This window comes from Manis pentadactyla, chromosome 9 (genome assembly GCF_030020395.1).
Source record: "Manis pentadactyla isolate mManPen7 chromosome 9, mManPen7.hap1, whole genome shotgun sequence".
In the NCBI taxonomy this organism is placed as follows: Eukaryota; Metazoa; Chordata; class Mammalia; order Pholidota; family Manidae; genus Manis; species Manis pentadactyla.
Genome location: NC_080027.1, coordinates 46,971,465 through 46,996,742, shown reverse-complemented (window position 1 = coordinate 46,996,742; position 25,278 = coordinate 46,971,465). Strand labels below are relative to the sequence as shown.

Sequence of the window (25,278 nt, the reverse complement as noted above, 5' to 3'; positions counted from 1 at the left end):
CATCCCAGATGCCCAGTAATTGAGACCCAAAGACTCCCCTGCAATCCCCGTGGTGTGAGATCAGAGTAGAGACTCCCGTAAAGTGACCCAGAATGCTGCGAGGAGGTGCTGGTTGTCTCCCCTGGGTTCTCTATTTCCACTGGAGGAACTGGAGGCTCAGGAGAGACCTTGCTATGCTGTGCTGTGCTGGCCAGGGGGAGGGGTAATGCAGATACATTTGGCCACTTCTCTGACCCTTCAAAAGCTGTCTGTCTAGGTCTCTGTGGTGCAGGTGGTTACATGTTCTAGGATTCTCTCCATATGTCTTATTCTTGAATAGGTGTTAGTTGTTCTTAGGATGGGGAGCAAAGTCAGGAACAACCCAACAACCCATGCTGCCATCTTGGTGACATCAGCATCGGGCAGGCTTTTTATAGAGCTCAATAAATCATATGATCAAATTATTTTTATTCACTTTAATTAATGATAACTGATCAAATAAAGCCTTATGGTATATCTAATAAAGGATATAAAAATGAAAAAGACATAGTTTCCAAAGGAGATTTTAACTTCTGGGAGGAGCAGACTGATAATGCAAGACAGTGAGAGAGGATGGACTGGGGTAGTGGATTCATGCTGCTTAGTCCAAAGCTGGTCACCTAAAATGGAAATGATACTGTGATTCTGTACTTGCTAGTTCACTGATGGTTAAGGTTGGTATTTGGGATTTCCAGCTGAATCTGGGCATAGGATTACCAAAGAGATTATGGCATACCATCCAAATTTACCCTTCAGCTTCCCAGCTCCTTCAAAACAGGCAATTTTCTCCAAGAAAAGTGTCAGTTCTACAGGTGCTTTGGCTCTTTTGATTTCCTATACCTCAGTGACTGTCTTTTCATGGAAGAGACAAGAGGAACAATTGTGGTCCTAAAGGAATTTTTAAATCTACACCATCACAAAATGAGAGAAATGTGACAAGAATAAGACTCAAGGGATTTAATTGATAATAAAGTGAAATTAAATGGCGCTTACCTATTGATGAATTCAATCTATTGTTTTATTATTAGAAGAGTGATATTCAGAATAAAGAAGATGATTCTTTTGATCTATTCTGCACTTTCCAGCTGACATTAAAGATGAATGCACCATCTTAGAAAGTATTAAGTTTTGTAACATTGAATACATACCAACTGAAGCAGCACAATCATCTTCTAAAAACCTTATAAAGTGGATTCCTGAAATGGTTGGGGGAAAGCCCTAAGCCCTCCAAATCTGAACCATATTATTTTGCAGATTATACATGCCTATGTTTAGTGTGTAGTAAATTCTTACTGAAAAAAGAGACAAACTATGAGACAGACAAATCAGACACAGGTGACAGAATTCCTCCTTCTGGGACTCTCTGATGACCCCCTCACCCAGAAGCTGCTCTTCATCTTATTCCTGGGTGTCTACCTAGTCACTGTGTTTGGAAATCTGTTTCTCATGTCCCTTGTACAGGTTGACTCCCGGCTTCACACACCTATGTATTTTTTTCTCTGCCACTTATCTCTGGCTGACCTCTGTTTCTCTACCAACATCATTCCTCAAGCCCTAGTTCACCTATTATGCAAGAGGAAGGTCATTTCATTCACACGTTGTGCAGCTCAGCTTCTACTCTTCCTCATTTTTGGATGTGCACAGTGTGCTTTTCTGGCAGTGATGTCCTATGATCGGTATGTGGCCATCTGCAACCCTTTGCATTACTGTAGCATCATGACTTGGAGGGTGTGTGTCCATCTGGCTGCAGGATCATGGGCCAGCAGCATTCTGGTGTCTGTGGTGGACACCACCTTCACACTAAGGCTACCCTACCGAGGCAGCAGTAGGATTGCTCATTTCTTTTGTGAAGCCCCTGCACTGTTGATCCTGGCATCCACAGACATCCGCATGTCAGAGATGGTCATTTTCCTCATGGGGGTCATGATTCTCCTCATACCTGTTTCCCTAATTCTGGTGTCCTATGGCCACATCCTAGTGACCATTGTCAGGATGAAGTCAGCTGTGGGGAGGTTCAAGGTATTCTCTACCTGTGGCTCCCACCTCATAGTGGTCATTCTTTTCTATGGGTCAGCAATCGTCACCTACATGACACCAAAGTCCTCCAAAGAACAGGAAAAACTGGTATCTGTGTTCTATGCCATGGTGACCCCCATGCTCAATCCCATTGTCTACAGCCTGAGGAACAAGGATGTGAAGGTAGCTCTGAGGAAAGTAACCGCAAGGAATTTCCTCTGCAGGCTTGGAGTTTTCCACTGGTAGTAACAGCCTCTTGGATCCCTACTTCTAAGACTTGCTGAGTTGTTCCCTCGGCAAGATGGCATATGGTAAGATACTCAACCTTGGGCCTTGTTGTGAACTCATTCTATCTCCTTCATCCAGAACTTCTTTTGTAGAAGAAGGACACTGATTCATGGACCAATAGAAGAAGAGTGCACTTCCTTCTGATTAGTCTTTTGGCACCTAAGAATTAGGAAATCCCCTGAGAAACATGCACAGGTTATAAAACCTGGAACATGTAAAATCTTTATTTTTAAATCATGCTATCTATTATTATCTATTTATCCCAGATCCTACTCCAACTCTTTTATCTTTTGGTATTTATGAATCTTTTTGTATCATTAAATAATAAATAAATTAACAAACATTAGTTAATCACTTACTGTGAGCTAGGTGCTATATGTATGCATGTATGCATGCACCTGCATCTATGCTTGAGATGGGCGGGGGAAGAGCATGGGTACAATAAAGCAGAATATATGAGCTGTCTTGTCCTCTCACACTCTCATTAGAGACCTGTGAGTACTGTATCTGTCAGGTAAAGGTAAAGACAGGGTTTTGGAACAAACAAGAAATAGTGACATCCCAGAGCTGGCAAGAGTGAAAAGCTGTTACCAATCCTGGGCCTGAAGGACCAAGAGGAGGCAAGTAGAACCTGGAGAGGGGGCTGTGTATGGAAGACCACCAGACAGGAGCTGTGGACTTAACATATATGGAGGCAAAAAAGCCGTGGAAATAAATATTTCATGCTCTTTCTCTATCCACCATCTGATTTCTTATTACTTCATCCCCCCAAAATCCAGGATAACTGCTTCATCTGAAAATCTGTAATTTAATCACATCTATAAAGTCCTTTTTACCACATAAGGAACATATTTACAGATTCTGGGGATGAGGCCATGGACATCCTTGGGGGTAGGGGTCATTATTCTGCCTATTCTGTTCAAGCAAAATGAATGCGAAACAGTGATTAAAACTTGGTTAAAACAGGAGACTACTAATTTGCAATGGTGCCAATCTACTTAGTTGGGTGATAGCCATCATGAGAATAGAATGCCATGATGTACCTTTTCATCTTCAGATTCTTATAGCAGTATTTCAGAATATGCCATCCTTCTGAAGCCCTTGCTACACAGTTGGTGATGGGTACCCTGTGTGGGAGACTGAACTGGTCCTGGTACCTCCATGGCACATGGAGTTAGAATGGTTTGTTTATAGACTTGGTGGAGAGGACATGTCTATGAGTAAATGCTATTTCACTCTGTTCATCACCAACAAATTGTGGATAGCTTACACAAAGCTATTGTGCCCATGTCCCAAGTCTGCTATTTGCCAAGAATCCAGATTTGAACTATGCTCACTGGACAAAATCATAAAGGGGCTGCTACATTGGTTGAGTGGTATGAAAGACTAAAAAGAGCAGTTTTCATCCAACCACAGTAAGATTACCAAAAAAATCTAGTAAACAAAGAATCTTTGGGTTATTCACAACAGTTTCCTATAATTTGAACCCTTATACTTCACCTGGGATTCCTTTACACCCTCTCATCAAGCAACCCTCATATCCAACATTGTTAGTATGCAGCAGCCTTTCTCCAGATGAGGCAAAGACCAATTATGGTAGAAAAGAGAATTAGTCCTCATTGCTATCCCTTGAAACATATGTACTTTATAAGCCAGTGGAAGTTTCTAAGGAACTTTTTATTATCTCTCTTTCTCACTAGAGTGTAAATTCCACTAGGCAAGAAACTTGTCTATTTTATTCACCAGTGTGACTACAAGGCCTAAACAGGGTCTGACATATTATGAATGCTGAATAAAAATGTGTTGAAATGTTGATTTCAAACTCAAAATTAGTTGGGAAAAATAATGAAGGAAAGAATGAAACAAAACTCTCCTATTCATTATCACTATTATCATAACTTTACCTTGTGAGCAAAAAGATACTTGAAATTTGTAGGTAGAGCTTTCAGACTAATAGAGGAAAATAAAGAGACAATTCTAAGATGACATGGATGAAGAAGTTCAAGAAAAATTAAAACAAATAAAGAATGACAAATTCTAATTAAGCTGTCAACCTTTAGAGAGGCCCCTCATCTGAATAAAGTAGCAGCATCCTCAGATGCATCGGTCCCGTAGGACCCTGGGCCCACTGACATGCTTTTTTTCATCACTCATCTTCTTTTGTTCAGAAATGGATCCTGGTAGAAAGTCCTAAATACCATCAGTATGTTGGGGCTCCTATGAAGAGTGAAGATTGAAAACCCATCTGAGGAATTTGGTTTTCTTTCCTTTGTCCTTGCATTCCACCCCTTCAGTTTCCCTCCAAGTCAGTCTCAGCTTCTGAGGGCCCAGGGTCCTGTGGAGCACCCGTCTCAGGGAAGCCTTCACCTCGTTATTCCTTAGGCTGTAGATGATGGGGTTCAACATGGGAGTCACCACTGTGTAGGAGAGTGAGAGCAGCTTCTTGTTCTCCGGAGAGGTGCTGGACCGGGGCCGGAAGTATGTGAGGATGGCAGTGCTGTAGAAGAGGGAGTCAACCAGGAGGTGGGAGGAACAGGTGGAGAAGGCTTTGTGTTTCCCCTCAGCAGAGGGCATCCTGAGGATAGTGGAGAGGATGCAAACGTAGGACCCCAGGATCAGCAAGAAAGGCAATAAGATGAACAGGACAGTGGCTGTCAGAGCCTCCAGTTCAAACAGAGAGGTATCAGCACAGACCAGTGCAATGACAGGGGGACTGTCACAGAAGAAGTGGTTCACCCTGTTGGGGCCACAAAAAGGGAAGCTGAAAATCCATGTGGTTTGTACAGTGGCCACTGGAAACCCTGAGAACCAAGAAGCAGCTGCCAGCTGTGCACAGGCCCTGCGGCTCATGATGACTGGGTAACTCAAAGGGTCACGGATGGCCACATAGCGGTCATACGCCATGGTGGCCAGGAGGCAGCACTCAGCAGCCCCAAAGAAGAAGAAGAAATACATCTGGGTGGCACAGCCAAGGAAGGAGATGGTTGTGCCATGGACGATCAGGGTCCCTAGCATCTTGGGTATAATGACCAAGTTGAAACCTATCTCCAGGAAGGACAAGTTCCTGAGGAAAAAGTACATGGGACTTTGTAGGGCAGTGTCAGCTGTAGTGATCAGGATGATGAGGACATTGCCCATTAGGGTAACCAGGTAAATGGTCAAAAAAAGGAGAAACATTAGAACTTGTAGGTCAGAGGATAAGGCTGAGAAGCTCACAAGAACAAATTCACTGACAATTGTCCAGTTTCCCCACATTGTTATTCTGCCCAGGACTTCACCGGGTATTCACACTCCAGGAAGGTGGGAGGAGTCTGCATGTGTTATTTAGATCTCTACAGTACCCTTAGTGAGGCAATCTGCTGTGGCCTCATTCTCCAACTTTCTTATTATTGTTGAAGTTCAATGGCTGTACTTTCCAAAATGTAAAACACAAGACTGACTATGGAATTCCCAATGTTTTTGGAAGAACATTAACCTTTTCTCATACTGAACTGAGTCACACTGTATATATCTATACATCTTCTGACTTTGCTCTGCAGAGGATGGTCAAAGTCACAGCTTCACTTCTGGGCTCCTTCGCTACTCTCCTCAACAGCCAGAGGCGCTTAAAGAGAAGTCAGGCCAAGCATTGCTGAAGAGACGGGTCTTGAGGCATAAATGAAAGGTGGTGAGGTGAGCCAGGGTATGTTTCCTGCAAAACGAAAGGGTGGGAAGGAAAAAAATCAAGGTAAATGAGCTGACAATTACCAAGATCCCTGAGGAGAAGACCTGAAAGTGTCCTAATCTCAAACAGCCCATACCTACAAAGATTTCACTATATTGGAGGAATCTTCATTTCTAAACTCAGACATCTGCAGTTTAAACAAGAAGACACACAATATAGAAGCTGTGGTTTATGTCCATCCCTGGGCTAAATATTTATCTTGTGGTTGTATGTGATCAAACAAAGGAACACAGACTCAAGATAGTGTCATACCATAGAAAGAATCTAGGTGTGTTACATATAAACCCTTTCATCAGCTTCTACTGGTTGACTTATGTCTGGACTCTCAAGAAATATGAAGCTCAAGCTTTACATGTTCATAAAGACCAACTCAAATACACAGGTGTGACTAATAATAGTAAATCTTGTGAAAAAGAAACAGAAACTTTCATCATTGCATCAGTAACTAAACCTTAGAATTGGGACCCTGAAATCCTTTTTTATGACCATAAACTTAAATGAAGGAATAAATATAAAGCACTTGCGTGGTGACTGGTACACCCAATAAATGCTAATGCTAGATTTACCTTCCAAAATCTACTTCTTATCTAACCCACTGCCCAAACTCACTGTAGGCCCTGATTTTCAATCCCTAAAAGAATAACTTATTCAATAAGTGTTGATTACACTGTTCTAGATACTATGGGTGATACATCAGTAAATAAAACAAAAAAAATCTCTGCCCTCATAGAACTCATCTTCTAGTAGGGAAGACAGATTATAAATACATTATATAAATACAATGTATAGCACATACAGTACAGGATGGTGAAGGATGGAGGAAGGCAAAGAGGACAACAGTAAGAAAATGCTCTTTAAAAATTCTTGCTGATTCCTATTCATTAAAAAAAATTCAACCTGGGCATTGCTTCTTCTGTGAAAACTTCTTTGATATCTTGTCTATTTTCATAGTAAGAATGAACATTTCTTGAGCACTGGGGGAAGGCGAAGTTGTGGAGAAACCTAGTTGAGGTTGCCTGGCCAGCCACATCTCTATCTGAGTGTCCTCTTGCAGGGATAAGTGCCTCTTAGAGATTCTACATTTTGTTTCAGCAAGGAAGAGCTAGATAATATACTTAAGAGAACTTTGTGAAACTCCATATAAATGATAGTTTGAGAACCCATAGTTGTAATAGCAAGGACTCTGGAGCCATACATTTGGAGTTAAGTTCTGTTTTTGTTTTTGTCTTTAGCTGTAAGACACAGAGCTCCTGACATGACATTTTCTGAGTAATGGTTTTCCCAACTACAAAATGACTATTATTATAAATGTCCTGCCCAACTAACAGGGTGGTTGTAGGCATGAAATGAGAAAATATATGTGCAGACACTTGGAATATTCTAAAGCACAATACATACACTCTCATTGTTCTCTGTTCTTTTCCACGTTCCCTAATTTGTCAAATCCTATAAAACTCCATGTTTTTACTTGAGAACCTCTGTTCTCTTCTTTCTCAGAAATGCGTCAGAGAAGACACATTTTTTGGATGGAGAGCTGTCATCCTCTTTACAAGTGATTTCAAGTCTGGGCTCTGTCCATTTACCCTTTGCTTACCTCCTGTGAGTGAAACTTGTCTGTATCACATTCTGGAGAAGCCCTGGTCTGCCACAGCCACTCTGGAGAAGCCTTAGACTGTCTGAAAGAGTGACTCCAAGTGAGTCCTGAAATATGGCTGTGTCTACGCAAGTCAGTTCAGAAAAGCCCTGGACCGTGTCTGTGCTAGTCATTCCAAAGACACTCTGGTTTGTGCTTGCCTTGCTCCACATTGCTGGTGCACTCTGGGGTTGTGCCTTGTCACATTCTCAAGGAAGCTTTGTCCAGGGCTATGTCAGATGCCCCAGGTAAACCCTGGGCTGGGGCTAAGATAGTTCCTGTAAGAAGCTGTGCAGCATTAGTCACTCCAGAGAAGCACTGGGCTGGGCTTGTATCAGTCACTCTAGAGGATTTCAGGCTGGGTCTCAGGACTGTTTTGGTCCCTGCTGTTTACTGTAGGGAAGTTATTCCCCCAATGTTCTTCAAGTGAAGCCATAGGTTCACTTTCTGATGAGTGTGAGTTTTGAGATTTCCCAGGGGTGTAAAAATTTATGAAGATTCTGAAATCCCATAACTGGAGGAAGGTCTTTACTATAGCTCCAACTTTTCCTGTATTTGTGAGGCTCTAAGAGCAAAGGGACAAAACTCAGTGGTCTGTCTATTCTCCAAGGTTCCCACCAGAGAGACAAGAGAAGCATGCCAGTATTCTTTTCTTTTTTCACAGCTCTGTTGACAATTGACCTATAACATTGTATAAGTTTAAGGTGAAAAAATGTGATAACTTGATACATGTTTATATTGTGAAATGATCACCACAATAGACTTAGCAACTACCATTCTACTCTCTGTTTCTAGAGTTCGGCTTCCAAAGGGCAGCCTGGAGTGGACACCAGGTCCTCTGGAGTCACTTGACCTGTCTGTGCTCCCTTTGTCAGCTTCTGTAAGCTTTAAGCTTTCCTTCTAATAGCTTGTGCCTGAGACCTTCCAAAGAACACCCCTGGGCACTGAGGACCCTCTCCAGGAGACATTTTAAACTCTCCCCCTTTCTTACCACATAGTCCACCAGTAACTAATAGATGACTGGAGTGGGAATACAAAAGCCTACTTCCTATGACCTGAAACAGAAAAAACTCTGAGGTTTATTTCTGTTCTGGAGTTCCCAGCTGGATCAAGCTGAGTCTGGGGTTTATTAACATGAAATCACATTTGTGCTGTTTTCCATTCCTATTCTGCTTTCCCCTACTCATTTAATGGTTCCTCCTTAATTACTCACTTGCACTTGAATCTTTGGCTCCCTGTCTGATTCCAGGATAACCTGGCCTACGATCAAGGCATTGTTTCCAAAGGAAGATCAGTTACTACAAGTTTGGGGTATATGTTTCTAAAAGGGGAAAAGTACTCTTAATAGGGATTTGAAGGGAAAAGCTTTAGGTTTGATCATTTTGGAAAAAAAAATTCTTTCATACCTCTTTGATGGGTGTCTTCTAGACTTCCAGAACACCTGTGCTCTACCACAAGAATCGGTATTGCTCTTACTTCAACTATCCTCTTTTCAGAGTATATTTCCCCACATACAATCCATCATCAGATCCCACTGATTCTTCCTCTAAAATATATTTAGAATTAATTTCTACCGACACCACTCTACTCCAAGTCACCATCATTTCTCAGCTGGCCTACCCTTTCATTTATTCATGCTTCCCATGCTACTGAAAAATTGGAAAATGATTTCATTTTAATGTAAAGTTTTTATTGGGCAAAACAAATTTGATTACATGGGGTAAAGTGATAACTTCCAACATTGAAGTAAATATCCTAAGCCTTGGCATCAAGAGCTCTCTTAGCTGTTTTCAAGAAAATTTTAAAAACATGCCTACAGCTAAGGCTCCATCTGCAGAGAGGGGCACCCCTTGCTTTGTGTGGATTTTGGCTCCTGGAAAGTGGCACTGACCCCCACCCACGCCCAGAAAAGGGCTGCTGCACTGGTTCAGAGTATCACCCCTACCTGCATTGTCCCAGCACCAAGTACTCTTTTTTCTAAATAAACTCTTGTTGGCATTTTCATTCTACTGTTATTGTGCACATTAAATATCTACTGTGGCAATGTCCAGCCTCACTGAGCTTCTTGCCTGGACAGTCTAAGCTGTCTCTCCAGGTACCAACTACTGTTTCAGGTAATGCTCTAGCTTCAAAGTTGCATCTATTTTGAGTGACCTGCCCTAACTCTACTTCCTCATAGTATTTTCAGTGTAGGGTTTGACAGAATATAGGATTTTCAGGAATGCCCATGTCATATGAAAATAGAAATACTTGTTCAGCTCTCATTTTCAAAAAGTTGTAAGTACATTGGAGGAAGACAAACAATGCAATAATAAGTATAGCATAGCATATACAAAATTTAACTTATCTATTAATAAACTTGTGATAGATGCACATAAGAGAGTAATTTATGCTGCTTGAAGGATCACATAGGATCTGGAAATGAGATGGGTTTGGCTAAAATAAAGATGAAAAGAACCTTCACATAGAGAAAAGTAGAGTACCAAGACATCACCAACTGCCAGTCCTCTCAACAATGAACTCAGAAGTCTGAGTTAAATGCATGCCCTTCTTATGAATTACGCATTTATTTTCTTCTGTATTCTTCAAAATTGATTTCCTTCAAATTAAAATTTAATTGAGTTATTGCTTTACCTACTACATAAGCAAAAGTCTAAGTGTTTGATGATAAATCTTTATTTATGGGGCTGTGGGGAAACAAGAACTTCATAAATTTCTGGTGAGAGTATAAAATGGTGCAACTGATTTGAGGGAAATTTGCCAATATATAGCAATACTATATATATGTTTATTCTTTGCCCAAGAAATCCAATTTCTGGATTTCCATCTTTCAGATATACTAGAAAAAATATAAAAAGGCATATGCATAAAGCTGTTCTTTATAATATGATTTGTAACTGTAAAAGACACATTAAATAAACTATGAACATCTACAAAATGGAGTACTATGAAATTATTGAAAATGAGAAATGTTTTTGTGGCTAAAGAAGAGTTATGTTGGAATTTGCTCAATCCATTTTAAGCTTTGATAAAATCAACATCATGACTGAAATGTATGATATCCCTTCAACAAGATGTAGTAACCTGAATATAGGACAGAGAGGCCATAGAAGGTCAGGCCATTCTTCCTGGAACAAACAGAGTGAGGAATAAAATTGTCATTGGAACTATAAAGATGTAGGTATGGGAGTTATTGATTCATCCTATTTCCATACTACATACCAGTGAGCTTAAAAGAACTAATACTGCATCAAGGGCATGAGAACTGACATAAGACAGTGAATAAATCTATGCATTGGGAGGGTTCATAAAGCTTTTCATATGAATGGAGACAGCTTTGCCCAAAGGAATAAAGAGTGATGATTTTTTATCAGTTTTGCCCTCTTTTATTATGTGTGTCCCCATGTTAGGGTAACAAGCATTTTCATACTGTTCACAAAGTGGATACAGGAATGTGAATTTCTGGAGGTACTCTGTCACAGGAGTGTAGAAATATCAATAAGAAAAAGAATATAGTTCTACAACGGGCATGCAGAGGAATCTTCCAGGTGGTAGTAATATGTCTAAACTAGCTCTGTGCTGTTTTCTCTCCACTGAACTCTCCAGAAGTCATTACAGAAGCTGGGGTTCATCCCAACAGCGATGAGAAGTGAGGAGGAGGAATGTCACATATGAAACTGATGCTTCCTTACTCAGTAGACTTTAGTCTTATTTCTTAACGTCTATGAGATGCAGTTTCTGAGGCCCACAGTCTTGCGGAAGGTCTGGCCAAGGGCATTCTTCACCTTATTATTTCTCAGGCTATAGATGATGGGGTTCAACATGGGGGTCACAACAGTGTAGGACAATGACAGCAGCTTCTTGCTCTCAGGAGAATTATTGGACTTAGGCCGGAAGTAGGTGAGGCTTAAAGATACATAGAAAAGAGAGACAACAAGGAGGTGGGAGGAGCAGGTAGAGAAGGCTTTATGCTTCCCTTTAGCTGATGGAATCATGAGGATGGCAGCAGCGATGCGAGTGTAGGAACACAGGATCAGCAAGCAGGGCATCATGACAACCAGTATGGTTCCAACCACTGCATAGATCTCAAACAGTGCAGTGTCTGCACACACCAGCCTCAGCACAGGTGGGCTGTCACAGAAAAAGTGGTTCACCTTGTTGGCGCCACAGAATGGAAAGCTGAAGAGCCATGTGGTCTGCACAGTAGCTATGAGAAAGCCTGGAAACCAAGCAGCAAAAGCCAGTTTGGCACGTGTCCTTTGGTTCATGATCACGGGGTAGTGCAAGGGATAGCAGATGGCTACGTAGCGGTCGTATGCCATGGTGGCCAGGAGGAAACATTCAGCAGCTCCAAAGAAGAAGAAGAAATACATCTGAGTGGCACAGCCACGGAAGGAGATGGTTGTGTCCTGGACGATCAAGGTCCCCAGCATCTTGGGCACAATGACGAGGTTGAAGCCGATCTCCAGGAAGGACAAGTTCCTGAGGAAGAAGTACATGGGACTATGCAGCGTGGGGTCAGCTAAGGTAATCAGAATGATGAGGCTGTTTCCCATCAGGGTGACCAGGTAGATGATGAGAAACGTCAGGAAGAGTAACGACTGTATTTCGGTAGGAAGGGATGAGAAGCTCATGAGGACAAACTCACTAACTGTTGTCAAGTTTCTTCTAGCCATGGAGATAGGAATGGATCACCAGCTGTGGTCATGGAGATTTGATTGGAAGAGTCAGATTCTGGATTTGCTTTTTAGATTCCTAGTAGTCAGAGAAAGAGGCAAGGTCAGGATCTCATTTGGAAGATGGAAGGCCTTCTGTTGTCAAAGACTAAAGACACAAGGAAGACTGGCCAGAACTTAGGCTCTGAGAAGGGCCTATCAACTACTGGAAGAGTTTGTACTTCTCTATTTGTACATTAGCATACATAAATGGTTATACCAAATCAGGACCATGAGTCCATAAAGGGACTACCAAAAGGCACATTTTGGGAGACAGTGATGTTCCTGAAAATATCTAAACTTTTGAGAAACAAACCCAATGTTCATGATTTTATTAAATAAACATATGTGAATTATTAAAACTTTAGAAATATATTTATAATTATAATGAATAATGCATCTGTAAATTTTCTACTCTTCATGAATATTTCTTCCCTGGCTAAAATTTGGGCAGTGAGTGAGGGCCTAGCATATACTGAGGACAGTTAACAAAAGCCTGTGTTTTGTCCTTTTATATGTGCATTTATATATGAGGAAACTAAACCCAGAGAAGTTAAGCAATATCAATTGAAGTGGCAGATCTTGAATCCAAACCACATCAGTTGGATTCCAAAGTTCTCCAATTTCTACTGAGCCATGCTTCATTGGATTGTTCTGTTTTGATCTAAGAACTAGCTGATGAATGCTTAAAAGAACTAGAATTTCTGCAAAATTGTAGTGAAGATACAAGGCAGAGAGAGCCAAGACAACCAGCATCACTAACATTAAGATAGCTAGACTCAACTGGATGCCTATTGTGTATTATTGCTTCTAATTTGCAACTGATTATCAAAATGCTTTTCTCTTCTTTTATTGAATTCTAACAGAGAAACTGTGAGATGAAGTTGGAAAATAAAATAAATGAAAAAGGAATTAAAAGTGATTAGGAAACTATTGTACAACAATACAAGCTTAATAACAGAAATAAAAACATTACCAGGAGCAGTAGAAACCAGGATCAACATAAAATAAAAGAGAAACAAGGATGTGATAAATGTTTTGGATATATTACATCAATATACTTTCATTCTATGCTAAGGAATTTGGACCTTATTCTGTAGATAAAGAGAACCACCTGAATATTTTAAGCAGGGAATGACACTGTCATATATGTCACATAGAAAGGTCACTCTGAAGTTGTGAATGGATGGTATAGGGTAAAAAATGGGGAGGGATCATATCTGTGTGCCTGGGGACCAGGTAGTATGCTCATTCTTCAGGACTACCTATTTTCACTTATAATTCATTTTCAAGAAGGAATGAAGAGAGGCTAAATATTAGTCAGGTGATGGTGAATAATTTTAATTTTAAGGTTATATTTAAAATGCCAAAACATCTATGCAGGAAGAAAAAATCATTCTTACCAAAGAACAATGATCACACTGATCTAAGATTTCTCGGAAACACTAAGAATTAAATGAAGTGATGTGTACAGTTTTGAGCTCAGCTAGAGAAAAACCAAATACAAGTTTAAAAAATATAAATAAATAAAAGGATCACTGATGCAGCAAACAGAGAATCTCAATGAGAAACTCTCCTTTGGTTATACAAGACAACAAGCTCTGTGTCTTTCAGAATGAGTAAATAGAGAAAGTAGTGGGAGATATGAAGACACAACAGTTTAAAATAATGGGATGGATCCAAGACATCAGAACAGTTGTTCCTCTTCTCAAAAAAAAAGAATCTGGAAGGAACTGGAGAGACATTGAATTGTTTTAATATGTACTCTCAACAGTCTTATAAGATATTGAATATTGAATAAGTAGTCATGAAAATGACAGTCTTACATCAGAAAAGACCACTGGGGTGTTGGGGGGATATCCATGATTGTCAAACTAAAAGCATGAGGCTAGAAGCCTAAGAAAACTGAATTAGGAATTAGAATGCAAGTTTGAGAAATTATACACAAATTATAGAAAATTATGAAAAGATTAAAATAATCTTCCCATATTGACAAATAGTAACTGCACTAGTGGGTGTGAGGAATTAATAATATGGGTAACTGTTGAACCACTGTGCTGTGTATTTGAAACCAATAAAACAATATAAGAATGTATATCAATGACACTTCAATTTAAAAAAAGAAAGAAAAGATAAAAATAATGAGAACAATAAAGTAAAATACAGGAAATAAATCAATTTAACAGCCATTCCAGAATGATATAACAAATTAGAAGGAAGAGAGATAATACCCAAAGAAGGACTTGGAGAAGAATAAATATGTCTGAGCTATGGCAAGACATGACTTTTTGAACTAAAAGAATCCCTAAGCACACAACAAATCAATTTTAGAAGATTTACACAAACATATGTGTTATATTAATTACTATCTTTTTTTAATTTGAGGATAGGGAAAAATTTTTTAAAGTAACCAGACTAGAAAATGATAAGAACAAAACAAAATAAATTTTAAAAGCCTCTATAAACCACAACCTAAAAAAAAAAAAAAAAAAAAACTAGTACAACTACAGAGGAAAAAATTAATCAGAGAATTTCTGTTTCTAGGAAGATGGTAGAGATGCACTTTTCCATATTTCCCACTAAGGGTAAGGAAAAGCCCTAGATATTATATGTGAAAGAATCATATTAAGATGATAAAAAATGGAAAGAAGAAGGTAGACCAGCTAGGTACCTCAGAATTCAAGGAAGGGCATGGTGGTGAGCTCCTGGGTTCTCATTTTTGCTTCATACAACCCAGACTTAGAGAAGAACATGTGAGCCACACTGAAATGCCAAAAGGCACAAACAAAAAATCTTGAACAAAAGCCTGCTCTCATTAGCTGAAGGACCAAGAAAGAGCCAGTCTAGAAGGACTTTTAGACAATAACCCTCCTAACTTCAGCTAAACTCTAAAGAAAAAACCATGGCCCCACCTCTACTCACAGCAGCAAAGTTAAAGTGGGAAACAGACTTCTCCCTTCAGTAATGGTTACAGGTTCCCCAGCTCATCTGCTGGAGTGATAATAGAGAAGGCCTAGTAGGGAGCTAGGACTTTGATCCGTGCTGAGTGATAGCAACCTCCCGACCCGGATGGCAGAGGAGACGGTGTTGGAAGCCTGGGCTTCTGCCGTAACCTGGCAGTAATGAGATAGCACCTCACCTCTTCTCTCTGCAGGAGCAATGTCAAAGGAAGGCAGCTAAAACAGGTTTAAATGAGATTCAGTCTTATAACACTCAAAATGTCCCCATAAAATGGTAAGTAAAAATAGTGTTTTTGGATTTAGGTTCTTAAATTTGGAGGTCATGTAATCTTTTAATAGTCTGACAAAAACTATGGAATCTCTCTCCTTAAAAAAAATGTTGCACATACGTTCAAGAAAGTCTCAGATCTCCTGAACCCTATCTGGAAATTCTCAGTTTAGTCTTACAATAAGTTCTGGAGAATTAGGCTTATGCAATAACATTAGGAAAATAAATAAAGCATAAATATTGGAAAGAAAAGAAAACACTATCATTTCATAAAGACAAAAATCTGTTAATACTGAAATTCAATGAGTTGGCCAGTTACAGGATAAATATATCAAATAAATTGTTTTTCCAATATTGATGAAAAAAAACTAGTTTGGAAGAGTGTTTCAACGGTATCAATAAAATACAAAATAATTTAGAATAAACACGTTAAAACTAGACATGTTCTTACAGAACATTTTATACTTACAAAATGTTAGAAAAGTATCTGGGACAAATCAAGCATCATATTATCCTTATGAAGACAAAGGTGGTATTGTAAAGATGTCAATTACTAACAAATTCATAAGTAAATTTAATATAATTCCAAAAACATTAAGAAAAGTAAGGTAAGAACTATATGTACCATCAGATATTAAAATGTCATTAAAATTATCTCATAACATTAAAATGTTTTATTACATTTATTATATATTAAATAATAAGTGCTGCTTTGGAGAATTCATTTTAGGCAAATAAATGAAACAGGTGAATCTCAGGAGTGGTACAATAGAAGAGAAATTCTATAAATAGCTCTGGGGCTACTTGAGGGGAAAATAAATGTTACATTCTCACCTTAACCAATACAAAAAAATATATCCAATAAGGATCTTGATTTAAATGTAAATATGAAGCTCTAATTGGATTTGGAGAAAATATCTTAATATTTACTTTAGCTTTCTGATGTTCTTTCTCAACAGATATTCTAAAGCAGAGTCAAAAGAGAAAAGATTCATTGATTTGAACATATAAAAAATAAGTTTGAATATTAAAAGCCTAACATAGAAATTTAAAGATAAATTCAAATGGACACATATCTACAAGATAAATTTCAAGAGATTATTATAGATTACCTAAGACAAAGTTAGGTAAATCTATAATCATTCAATTCACATCCCCAGAAATCAAACTCCAATAATAAAATATGAAAAGTGTTCAAAGTCTATAGAAATAAAATTAAAATTTCTAAAAAGGAGATCATTCTTTAAAGTTTTTAAATGATATATTTATTTGGGGAGAAGTGAAAGAATGTAAACATTCAAACAGGATAGAGCCAAATGGTAAGTAGATTTCCCAGTACATATCGGAGACTCTTTGGACTAGCAATTTCATATCTACAATTTTAGATTAAGAATATGTGCAAATTTTATCCACCATTCATTCTAGTAGATAATAGAACAGAATACAGTAGAAGAGAATAGGAGTAGAATCAAGTGTCCTGCAAACCCCTCCCAAACCTTGTCCAGTTGAGCATGTGAAGCTGAAACAGGACCCCTGGCTGACTGGGCACCTCATCTGGGCCAGGCAGGGAGACCTACCTTGTTCAGCTCTGCCTGACACCACAGCTTCATGCATGTCCTTGAGCACTTGGAGGGCTCTGGCTCTGTTGTCAGACAAACCAAAAGAGGAACCAGGGAAGACCTACTCTGTTCTGGATGAGCTATTAATGTCAGGCATGAGTGAGCACCCTGGATGGGCTGGCCATGTGCCCAGTGCTGATTTAGGAGAGTTATTCCCAGCTGTGTCTCTCCGGTCTTTGGGCCAGTTGAAGGGCTGGTGCCTGTATTTTTCCCCCAGGTGTTCCTGGGCTCATCTTAGCTTCCTTCCCTTCCTCAGGGGACCTGACCCTTCTTAAATCTATTGTCCTTTGAGGCCACAGTGATTTTCAGATGTCAACAGGACAAAGCTCAAGAAAGGAAAACCAAACTCTAGGCTACGGAGATGTAGTATTGTGTAGAATAAAGCCCTACGTTTGAAGTCAGCATGACCTAACTTTAATCTTAGCACTGGTTTGTGATGCTTAGCAATTTTTAAAGTTTATTTAAAAACTCAAGGTGGAGAACACTGTATACACATCACACAACATATACTGCATATACTTAAAAAACCATTTCAAATATATAAATACAATTTATTATTAGAAATTTTCTGTAAGGATATATAATAAATTGGTAATAGTTGCCTCTGGGAAAGGAAATAGGGTAACAGAAGTCACTATACGGAAACCTACTTTTGATTGTATATAATTTTATAATGACTGAATTTTTTACTTGAAATTTTTAAAATTTTGGATTAATTTTTGATTTATAAGATTATCAAAAATAGTAAGAATTTCTTTTAACACTCCATCTGGGTTTCCCTAATTTTCTATCTTACATGACCATAGTTCATTTGTCAGAACTAAAACATTAACATGGGTACAATACTATTAACTAAACCACAAGCTTTACTTGAATTTGATCACTTTTCCCACTGTCTTGCCTGAGGGTTTCAGCCCGGGGCTGGTTCACTATGGATTTGGTGAGATCAAGAAACGACAACAGGACATTCTTGGGGTAAAAGGGTTTATACCTGACTTTATTCTCACAGAGGAAGGTCGAGCACTAGGATCATGCCTGTATCCAGCAGTCTGCAGATCTGTAACCCACTTTCTGTCTCTGCCTCCACCCAGAGCACTGGCCAGAGCTCTTTATACAGTGACTCAGTCAATAACATCTTATTGTCTATGGGCATGGGAGCAGTAGCCTAGCAGCAGGCCAGCAACATCATCAAGTAACTTAGGGTCAGGTGAGGATCCCGGCCATGGGAACTTCCATTTTCTGCACACCCACGAACATCCGCTTTCTGTACAAGGACTCATTACAGGATACTGTAGTGCCCTTGGTCATCATATATCCTTTCTGTTCTCCAATCTGTGGTGTTTTCTGTGTTCCCTTGTTTTTCATGACCATAGCACTTTTGAAGAGTAACTGGTCAGGTATTTTGCAGAATGTCCCTAATTAAGGTTAATCTGTGTTTTTTCATGATTAGGTTTTCTGCGGGGGCAAAGGGGGAAGTAGTACCACAGGTACCAGTGCTCTTTTCCTCACATCATGTCAACTCACATGTGAGGGAGGGGAATTAATCTCCACCTCCAGGAGGAAGGTGTCTGGCTGAAGTTTTATCATGTTCAAGTATCCACTTTTTAATAAATAAGAGACATTTGAAACAAAACAAAACTAACATTCTGGTTTCCTTCACTGATTCCTAACCTCATGACCTGGAGAAAATGATTCTGAGCCTCAGTTTCTCATGTATAAAATACCCAATACCGGTTGTGGGAAGAAAAGGAGATAAAGTACAGAAAACATGGCAAGCCCTGACAAGTGCCATATATTATATGGTTCCATCAAGGCACTATTTGACCTGGGACTTGAAGGTTGCATCTGGAAGAGGAAGAGGCTTGCTGTTGAATATATGATGACCAACATCACTGCGTTACTGCCACCAGTGCCACTTCTGCAATTACTGACTTAGAATCTTTGTCCATACAAATCCTTTTGCTTTGAACTGTGTTCTTCCTCATTTTTACCTGGTTAATTCCTGCATACTCTTCTGATACCACTTGAAAGGTCACTTCCTCAGTGAGGTCTTCTCTGATCCGAATGCACATTAGCACCCCCTGCTTTTGTTCTGTCTCAGAGCACTATGTTTTTTTCCTTCATAACAATAACATCAATTTGTAATTGTATATTTAATTGTGAAGTTCTTTGTTTAATGTCTCTTCTTTCCACTGGGCTGTAATGTCCCTAATGGCAGGGACTCCGTTTTGCTTGTTCCTGTAAATCCAGTACTCAGCAGAGTGTGTAAGGATTGAAAAGTGAGCATGAAAGCAACGAGACCAGTGAGGAGGCTCTCATAATAATAATTTAGAAATGAAGACCTGGCTTGGGCATGGAATGGTGTGCACCAGGAGCAATGAAAATGGGAAGTGAGCCAAGATTTGTGTAAAAATTTGGCCAAAGGAAAAAAATGAGCAGGATTAGGAGACTGATTGAACACTTTTATGATAGCACTTATCAAAGTTTAGCATTATAACATGGTAGAGCACTTTGCATGGCACTGTCTTTTTGTTCTATAGCTGTTTGTGTGCTTGTATGTCTCATTCATGGAACCAGGAGTTCCTTGAGGGCAGTACTTTATTCATTGTTATATCCTCAAGATTTAGTATGTAAATATTCACCACTAAATGATAGAACATATCAGTGAATGGCAGGGTCAAAGAAATAATTCCTAGGCAACAAGAAATTTTTTTTCATTTGGAATTTAGGAGAATAAGTTTGTCTGGAAGCATGGTGCTAGACTTATGACTTGAAACCTAAGTAGAAATGTCTTGGAAGCAGCAATGTGGAAATCACATTTCAGTGAGAGGTCAGGGCTAGGAAAGAATTTGGGAATTATGCATTCATTTATTATTGATACTTTCTGTATGCCAGGAACTGGCCTCAGAATACAAACATGAATGATAAACTGTCCTTATTGTGCCCTTTATGAATATGAAAAATATAATCGCAATGTCTGTAATGCTTAACAGTGATACATGCAAGATACCTAAGTATACAAAGGAAGGTGAACTTGGATTTGTCTAGAGGAATCAGAGAGATTCATAGAAGAGAAAATAGAGTTTAGTTTTAAATGATAAAAGAAGTTTACTTGGTGTGAGAGGAACTGCAGACAGAGGAACTGAGTGAAGATATAAAGATTTAATAATATCTACCTTTTGTTGAAGACTTTTTCTATTCCAAATAGCTTTATTTAAAGAATAAAAGTAATTTTATTAGTCCTTTCAATACAGATCCTGTATTTATATATATTGATATATATTTATCATATAGATCCTGTATTTGTATATATTGATGTGAAAGAACTTTTTCTCATATGACCTTGAAGCTTCCTAGCTTTCCATGTTATATATCAGTCTCTTCTTTTCCTCCTAACTTCTTTAGAGTTTCTTCCTTTATGTTTTAGATAAGACATATTTTGAAAAGAACATGGTACTTTTGGGTCAGATAGACCTAGAATCAAACATAAACTCTCAATGCTTATTGTTTGTCCCTCTTTCCTGTTCTATACATCCTGATTATACCTATTAGGAGTAAATGATACTTTATTTATAAGTAGGTAACTCATATTTGACAGTAAATACATGTTAATTCATTTCTTTACCCTGCTCTCTGGGAAAAGAAGGGAACCTAATAAATTACCTATGTTATAATTACTAGCAAACTAATTAAGAATTCTGCATAACTGATATCCTACCTTAAATTAAAAGACTAGAATCATAAAATTCTACAAGTGCAAGTGGTTGCCTATAAGGTGCCTCTATTGCTACAGAGTAATCAGCTTGAACATTGTCCTCAGTATAACTCTGGTGAGAAAATCCCCAGGGCAAAATACCTTTGAAACCGAAATCAGTCTGTGGGGAAGTTGGGGTTCCTATGACCAGGATCCTCACTGAACTTAAACCACCTGATGATGTAACTGGTCTGTTGCTAGGCTACCACTTCCACACCTTTAGGCAGTAAGCTATTATTGTGCTATATAGAGAGCTTGGCCCAGTGCTCTGGGTGGAGGCTGAGACGCTAGTGCTCGACCTACCACTGGAGAACAAGCCGGGTAATAAACCCTTTCACCCCAAGAACGTTTTGCTGTCGATTTCTTTGGTCACACTGAATCCATAGTGAACTGGCCTGGGCCTGAATCCCATTGGCAAGACATCAAAGGGTGAATGAAATAAAGTGGGAGAAACCCATTTATTGTTTACAAGTAGTTGTCCACTTCTCTCCCGTGTCTCTCACGACCCTGCTGCAGAAGAAGGGACCCCACCCAACCTCTCCAGTCCAGATATTCCTTCACTTGCCCTTGTAATTACCTATTGATATGGAGATGGACTCCACCCCTTGGAAACACCTATTGACGTGGATATGCACTAAGGCCAGATGAGAGATTCTGGAAATACTGCAATTTTACCCACACTCAGGTTTCATTTTCATCTTTACATTAACCCCATTCCTCATTCACAGGTGAGGAAACTAAGGGATAGAAATTGAGAGTAATTTACATGAATTGCATGGCTTTTAAGTACCAGACAAAGGATTTGAACCCAAGTTTTTAGACTTTTAAGTTGTTGAGGGGAATAGAGAAGACTATGCTTAGTGAAATTAGGAATGCAAGGTATATCTGGGAAGAAAATAGTTCAGCATGATAAGAGTTGAAAATCTATTAAGCTATATGGTTGGCATGATAAGGGTGAAGTGTAAGGGTGTTAAGCTTGATACTGACAGATGATCACATGTGTATTTAGAAAGAACTCTGTAGAGGGTAAGGTAAGAAGGATGGGTTAGAAGGAGGTACATATGTAAATCTGCAGTGTGATTGGAGGCTTGGAGACCAATTAAGAAGCTCTAACAATAATCCTGGTGGGAGATATAAGTCAATAACCAAGTTCCATCTCCATAGGGGGGACTGGTTTAAAGTCCAACAATGGAAGGATCTCTAAGAGAATGTGTGCAAGGAGAAGGGGAAAAGAGGGCCACCACCTCACTCTTAGGACAAGTACTATTTAAAAGCTTGGAAAATAACACAAAGAATCTATATTTGGACATACAGAGGGAACAGTAAGAGAATCAGTTCATGGTTATGGAAGGCAAGGTGATAAAAACTTGCAAGAGCAATCTTGCTTTTACACAGGCATCAGAGAGAATCTGAAAAGCATTTGACTTCCTCAAGGATCTCTGGGCCAAGTCTGGGATCACTGGATGCTGCTGTAATTCCTCCCCCAGAATCCCTGCTCCCTCCACATCCCTACCTGCAGAATCAGTCTCTGATTGCTGGAAGGGACCCTGGAGACCCAAGAGTAAAATCCTGGGAGTCTCTGCTAGAGGGAGTCCTGTCTCCCACTGACGCAGCTGTACTTTGGCTGAGCTCTGCTCTCACTCCTTCCATCCTCAGTCTCCTCCGTCCCCGGGGTTGCAGACTAACCAGCCATTAGTGAGCAGTCCCAGGCTGTGACCTCATTAAAAAGTTGTTAATGAGGCACACTGCTGTTCAGAGAGCACACCTGACTGAGACCCCAGTGGTCTGTCCTGGGGCCTGAGGGAAGCTGAGGTGAAGAGACAGCATCAGGTCTGGGGAGAGAGCTAAGGAACTGAGGCTGCAGAGCCACAGCTCCCAGTGAACTCACCTAGTGAAGCTCGAGTCCCTGCTGGCCTACACACTTACAGGAGTGGGTGCAGCCCAGGGTGGCAGGATTTCCCACTGAGCTGTCAGCTCTGCTGACCAGTATTAATGGAGGACTTCAAATCCTGAGACTCACAGGGGGGTTTCCTTGCACTGAATTTGCTCTCATGAGCTCTTAACTGCCTGAGTATGAGGGTCTTTTGACTGGAGTCTATGTTATAGGCTGTGTCACCTTGCCAGCCGTTCACCACTCCACTGCCAAAGGAATGTTTCCAAAATACAGATTTGATTGTTTGTTTGCTCTGAGAATCTTTCAATTGATCTATATAGTTCCCAAAATAGTGTTCAAAGCCTTGACATAGAAGGCCTTTCCAGATCTGGCTCCTACTGACCACCACCCTACCCTCATCTGCCTCCATTTCCCCTCCCATGTCATAAATGTTATTATTCTCACTATCAGCATCCACTTCACTGCCACTACCTTCTGCAAAATTACAATGGTTAACCTTCTATAGAATAACTATGTGCTTTCTTTAGTGATATACAAGTATTAACTCATTTAATCCTCCCAACCAAGATGTGAAATGGGTGCTATGATTACCTTCACCTTTCAAAAGAGGAAACTGAGGCACCGAGGTGCTATATAACTTGCCCAGTATCACAGAGTTGCCAGGTGACAGAACTAGGATAAAACCTGGGCATTTAGCTGTAGAGTTCACATTCTTACCCAGCTGTCAGCCAACTATAGCCTATTGCCAAATACAACCCTCCAGTAGTCTTCATATAGTGCATGAGTTAAGATGGTTTCTACATTTTTAATGGCTAGAAAAAAACTCAGAAGAATAATATTCCTTGACACATGTAAAGCATATGATATTCACGTTCTAGGGTCCCAACAAAAGTTTTACTAGAACACAGCCATGCTCATTCATTTACACATTATGGCCATTCTCATGCTGCAACAGTAAAGCTGAGTAGTTGTGTAGAGCTCACTCATTAGTTCTTAGAAGAGAAACAGCTTTATTTACTTTCACCATTTTTAGATTAGAAAACTGCTGTATTGTTCTCAAACACCATGTTAAGGGCCCAATCTGACAGCCTTGGTGTGATATTAAATGATGAAAACAACTATATGAAATGTCCATGCACTGTGTCTGCAGCTGTCAGCGATCATTAAAAGTACACTGACCTGTTATCATTTGCCTCTGAGTGATAAGAATTTGTCAACTTTTTTTCTTCTTTCTACTTGTCATATTTTCCCCAAATTGTAATGGGAATGGTTTGTTAACTATACAATGGAACTAATCTCATTATGTAGACATATCAGATACAATATTCAGAATAACTATATAATAATATTATAATAATATGCTCCAAAATTATCCTTGGCAAGTGGCAATGTAGCTTTCTCCCCTACTCTTTTGTTATAAAACTGCTCATTTAATTTTAAGGCAATGCCTTGTTTGGAAAGATTTTATTGCACTGTGAACATAAATCACAGGTAACTTGTGATAGGGGAAATTGTAGTTGATGTCAGGACATCAGCTTCAAACCCCGCGCCTTCTATTTGTTGACTATATGACCTTGGGGTGACTGGGACTTGTTTCAGCATTTAAAATTGAGAACGATAAAAATGTGTATAAAAGGGATCTGGCAGCATTAATTTAAATAAGGTATAAGGTAACTGATGAATATTGGAGTTGGGGGGAAAAACAGGGAAGTAAAGCAGATGGACAATTATGTGGAAATTACATATTTTATGGTTTAAGGAAGAGAGAGGACATTGAGACAATGTGGTCATGGAACATGGTACTTCAGCATTTGCTTCGAGGAGCAGATATACTGAGTCAGAGTTGTTCTATGCTTCAGGATGTATCTAGTTTACATTATATAATCTTATGTATTGAGCAAAGGTGGATGAGATCAACCCCAGAGTACAATGTGGTGATCTACCTTCATTTCATTACTTCCCGAGTAAAGAGAGTTCCGATTTTTCATGTATTTTCATCACAGTATTTAAATAGCCCAGATTCACAGCTCAAATATTCAGCAAGTAGAGAATTAACAAAAATAATTTTCTCTTATAGTATACAACATAGAAAGTGCTCAAAATGTAATGATTTATTAAAAATAGCTCTATTAAAATCACCCATTAATTCTACTGCTGACCTATGGAGACAACACTCAAAGTTATTCAGCTATTTCCAACATCATAAATTCTCTCTCTAAAACAAAATACTGCTTATGTCTTCACTTGAACTCTTATAGTTTCAATGTCTAAATTACCTGAATATCCTTGTACAAAACTTTATAACGAAAAAGAATTTGTAACTGTGAGGTGACAGATGTCAACTAGATTTACTATGGCAATCATTGTGTAATGTATGCATATATGTAAT

At 39.2% G+C, this 25,278-nt stretch overlaps 3 protein-coding genes across 3 annotated transcripts; 1 reads left to right on the top strand and 2 right to left on the bottom strand.

Annotated features, from left to right (window-relative positions):
- Positions 1-1,329: 1,329 nt before the first annotated feature.
- On the top strand, positions 1,330-2,280 carry LOC118914881 (olfactory receptor 2D2-like). The gene has a single exon (XM_036890173.2). It carries the CDS (start codon positions 1,330-1,332, stop codon positions 2,278-2,280), a length of 951 nt encoding a protein of 316 aa, XP_036746068.2.
- Positions 2,281-4,539: 2,259 nt separating this feature from the next.
- LOC118914874 (olfactory receptor 10A4) lies at positions 4,540-5,601 on the bottom strand. The gene has a single exon (XM_036890158.2). It carries the CDS (start codon positions 5,575-5,577, stop codon positions 4,540-4,542), a length of 1,038 nt encoding a protein of 345 aa, XP_036746053.2. The 5' UTR covers positions 5,578-5,601.
- A 5,800-nt stretch (positions 5,602-11,401) lies between these two features.
- Positions 11,402-12,328, bottom strand: LOC118914507 (olfactory receptor 10A5). The gene has a single exon (XM_036889497.2). The coding sequence runs from the start codon at positions 12,311-12,313 to the stop codon at positions 11,402-11,404; it is 912 nt and encodes a 303-aa protein (XP_036745392.2). The 5' UTR covers positions 12,314-12,328.
- Positions 12,329-25,278: the final 12,950 nt, after the last annotated feature.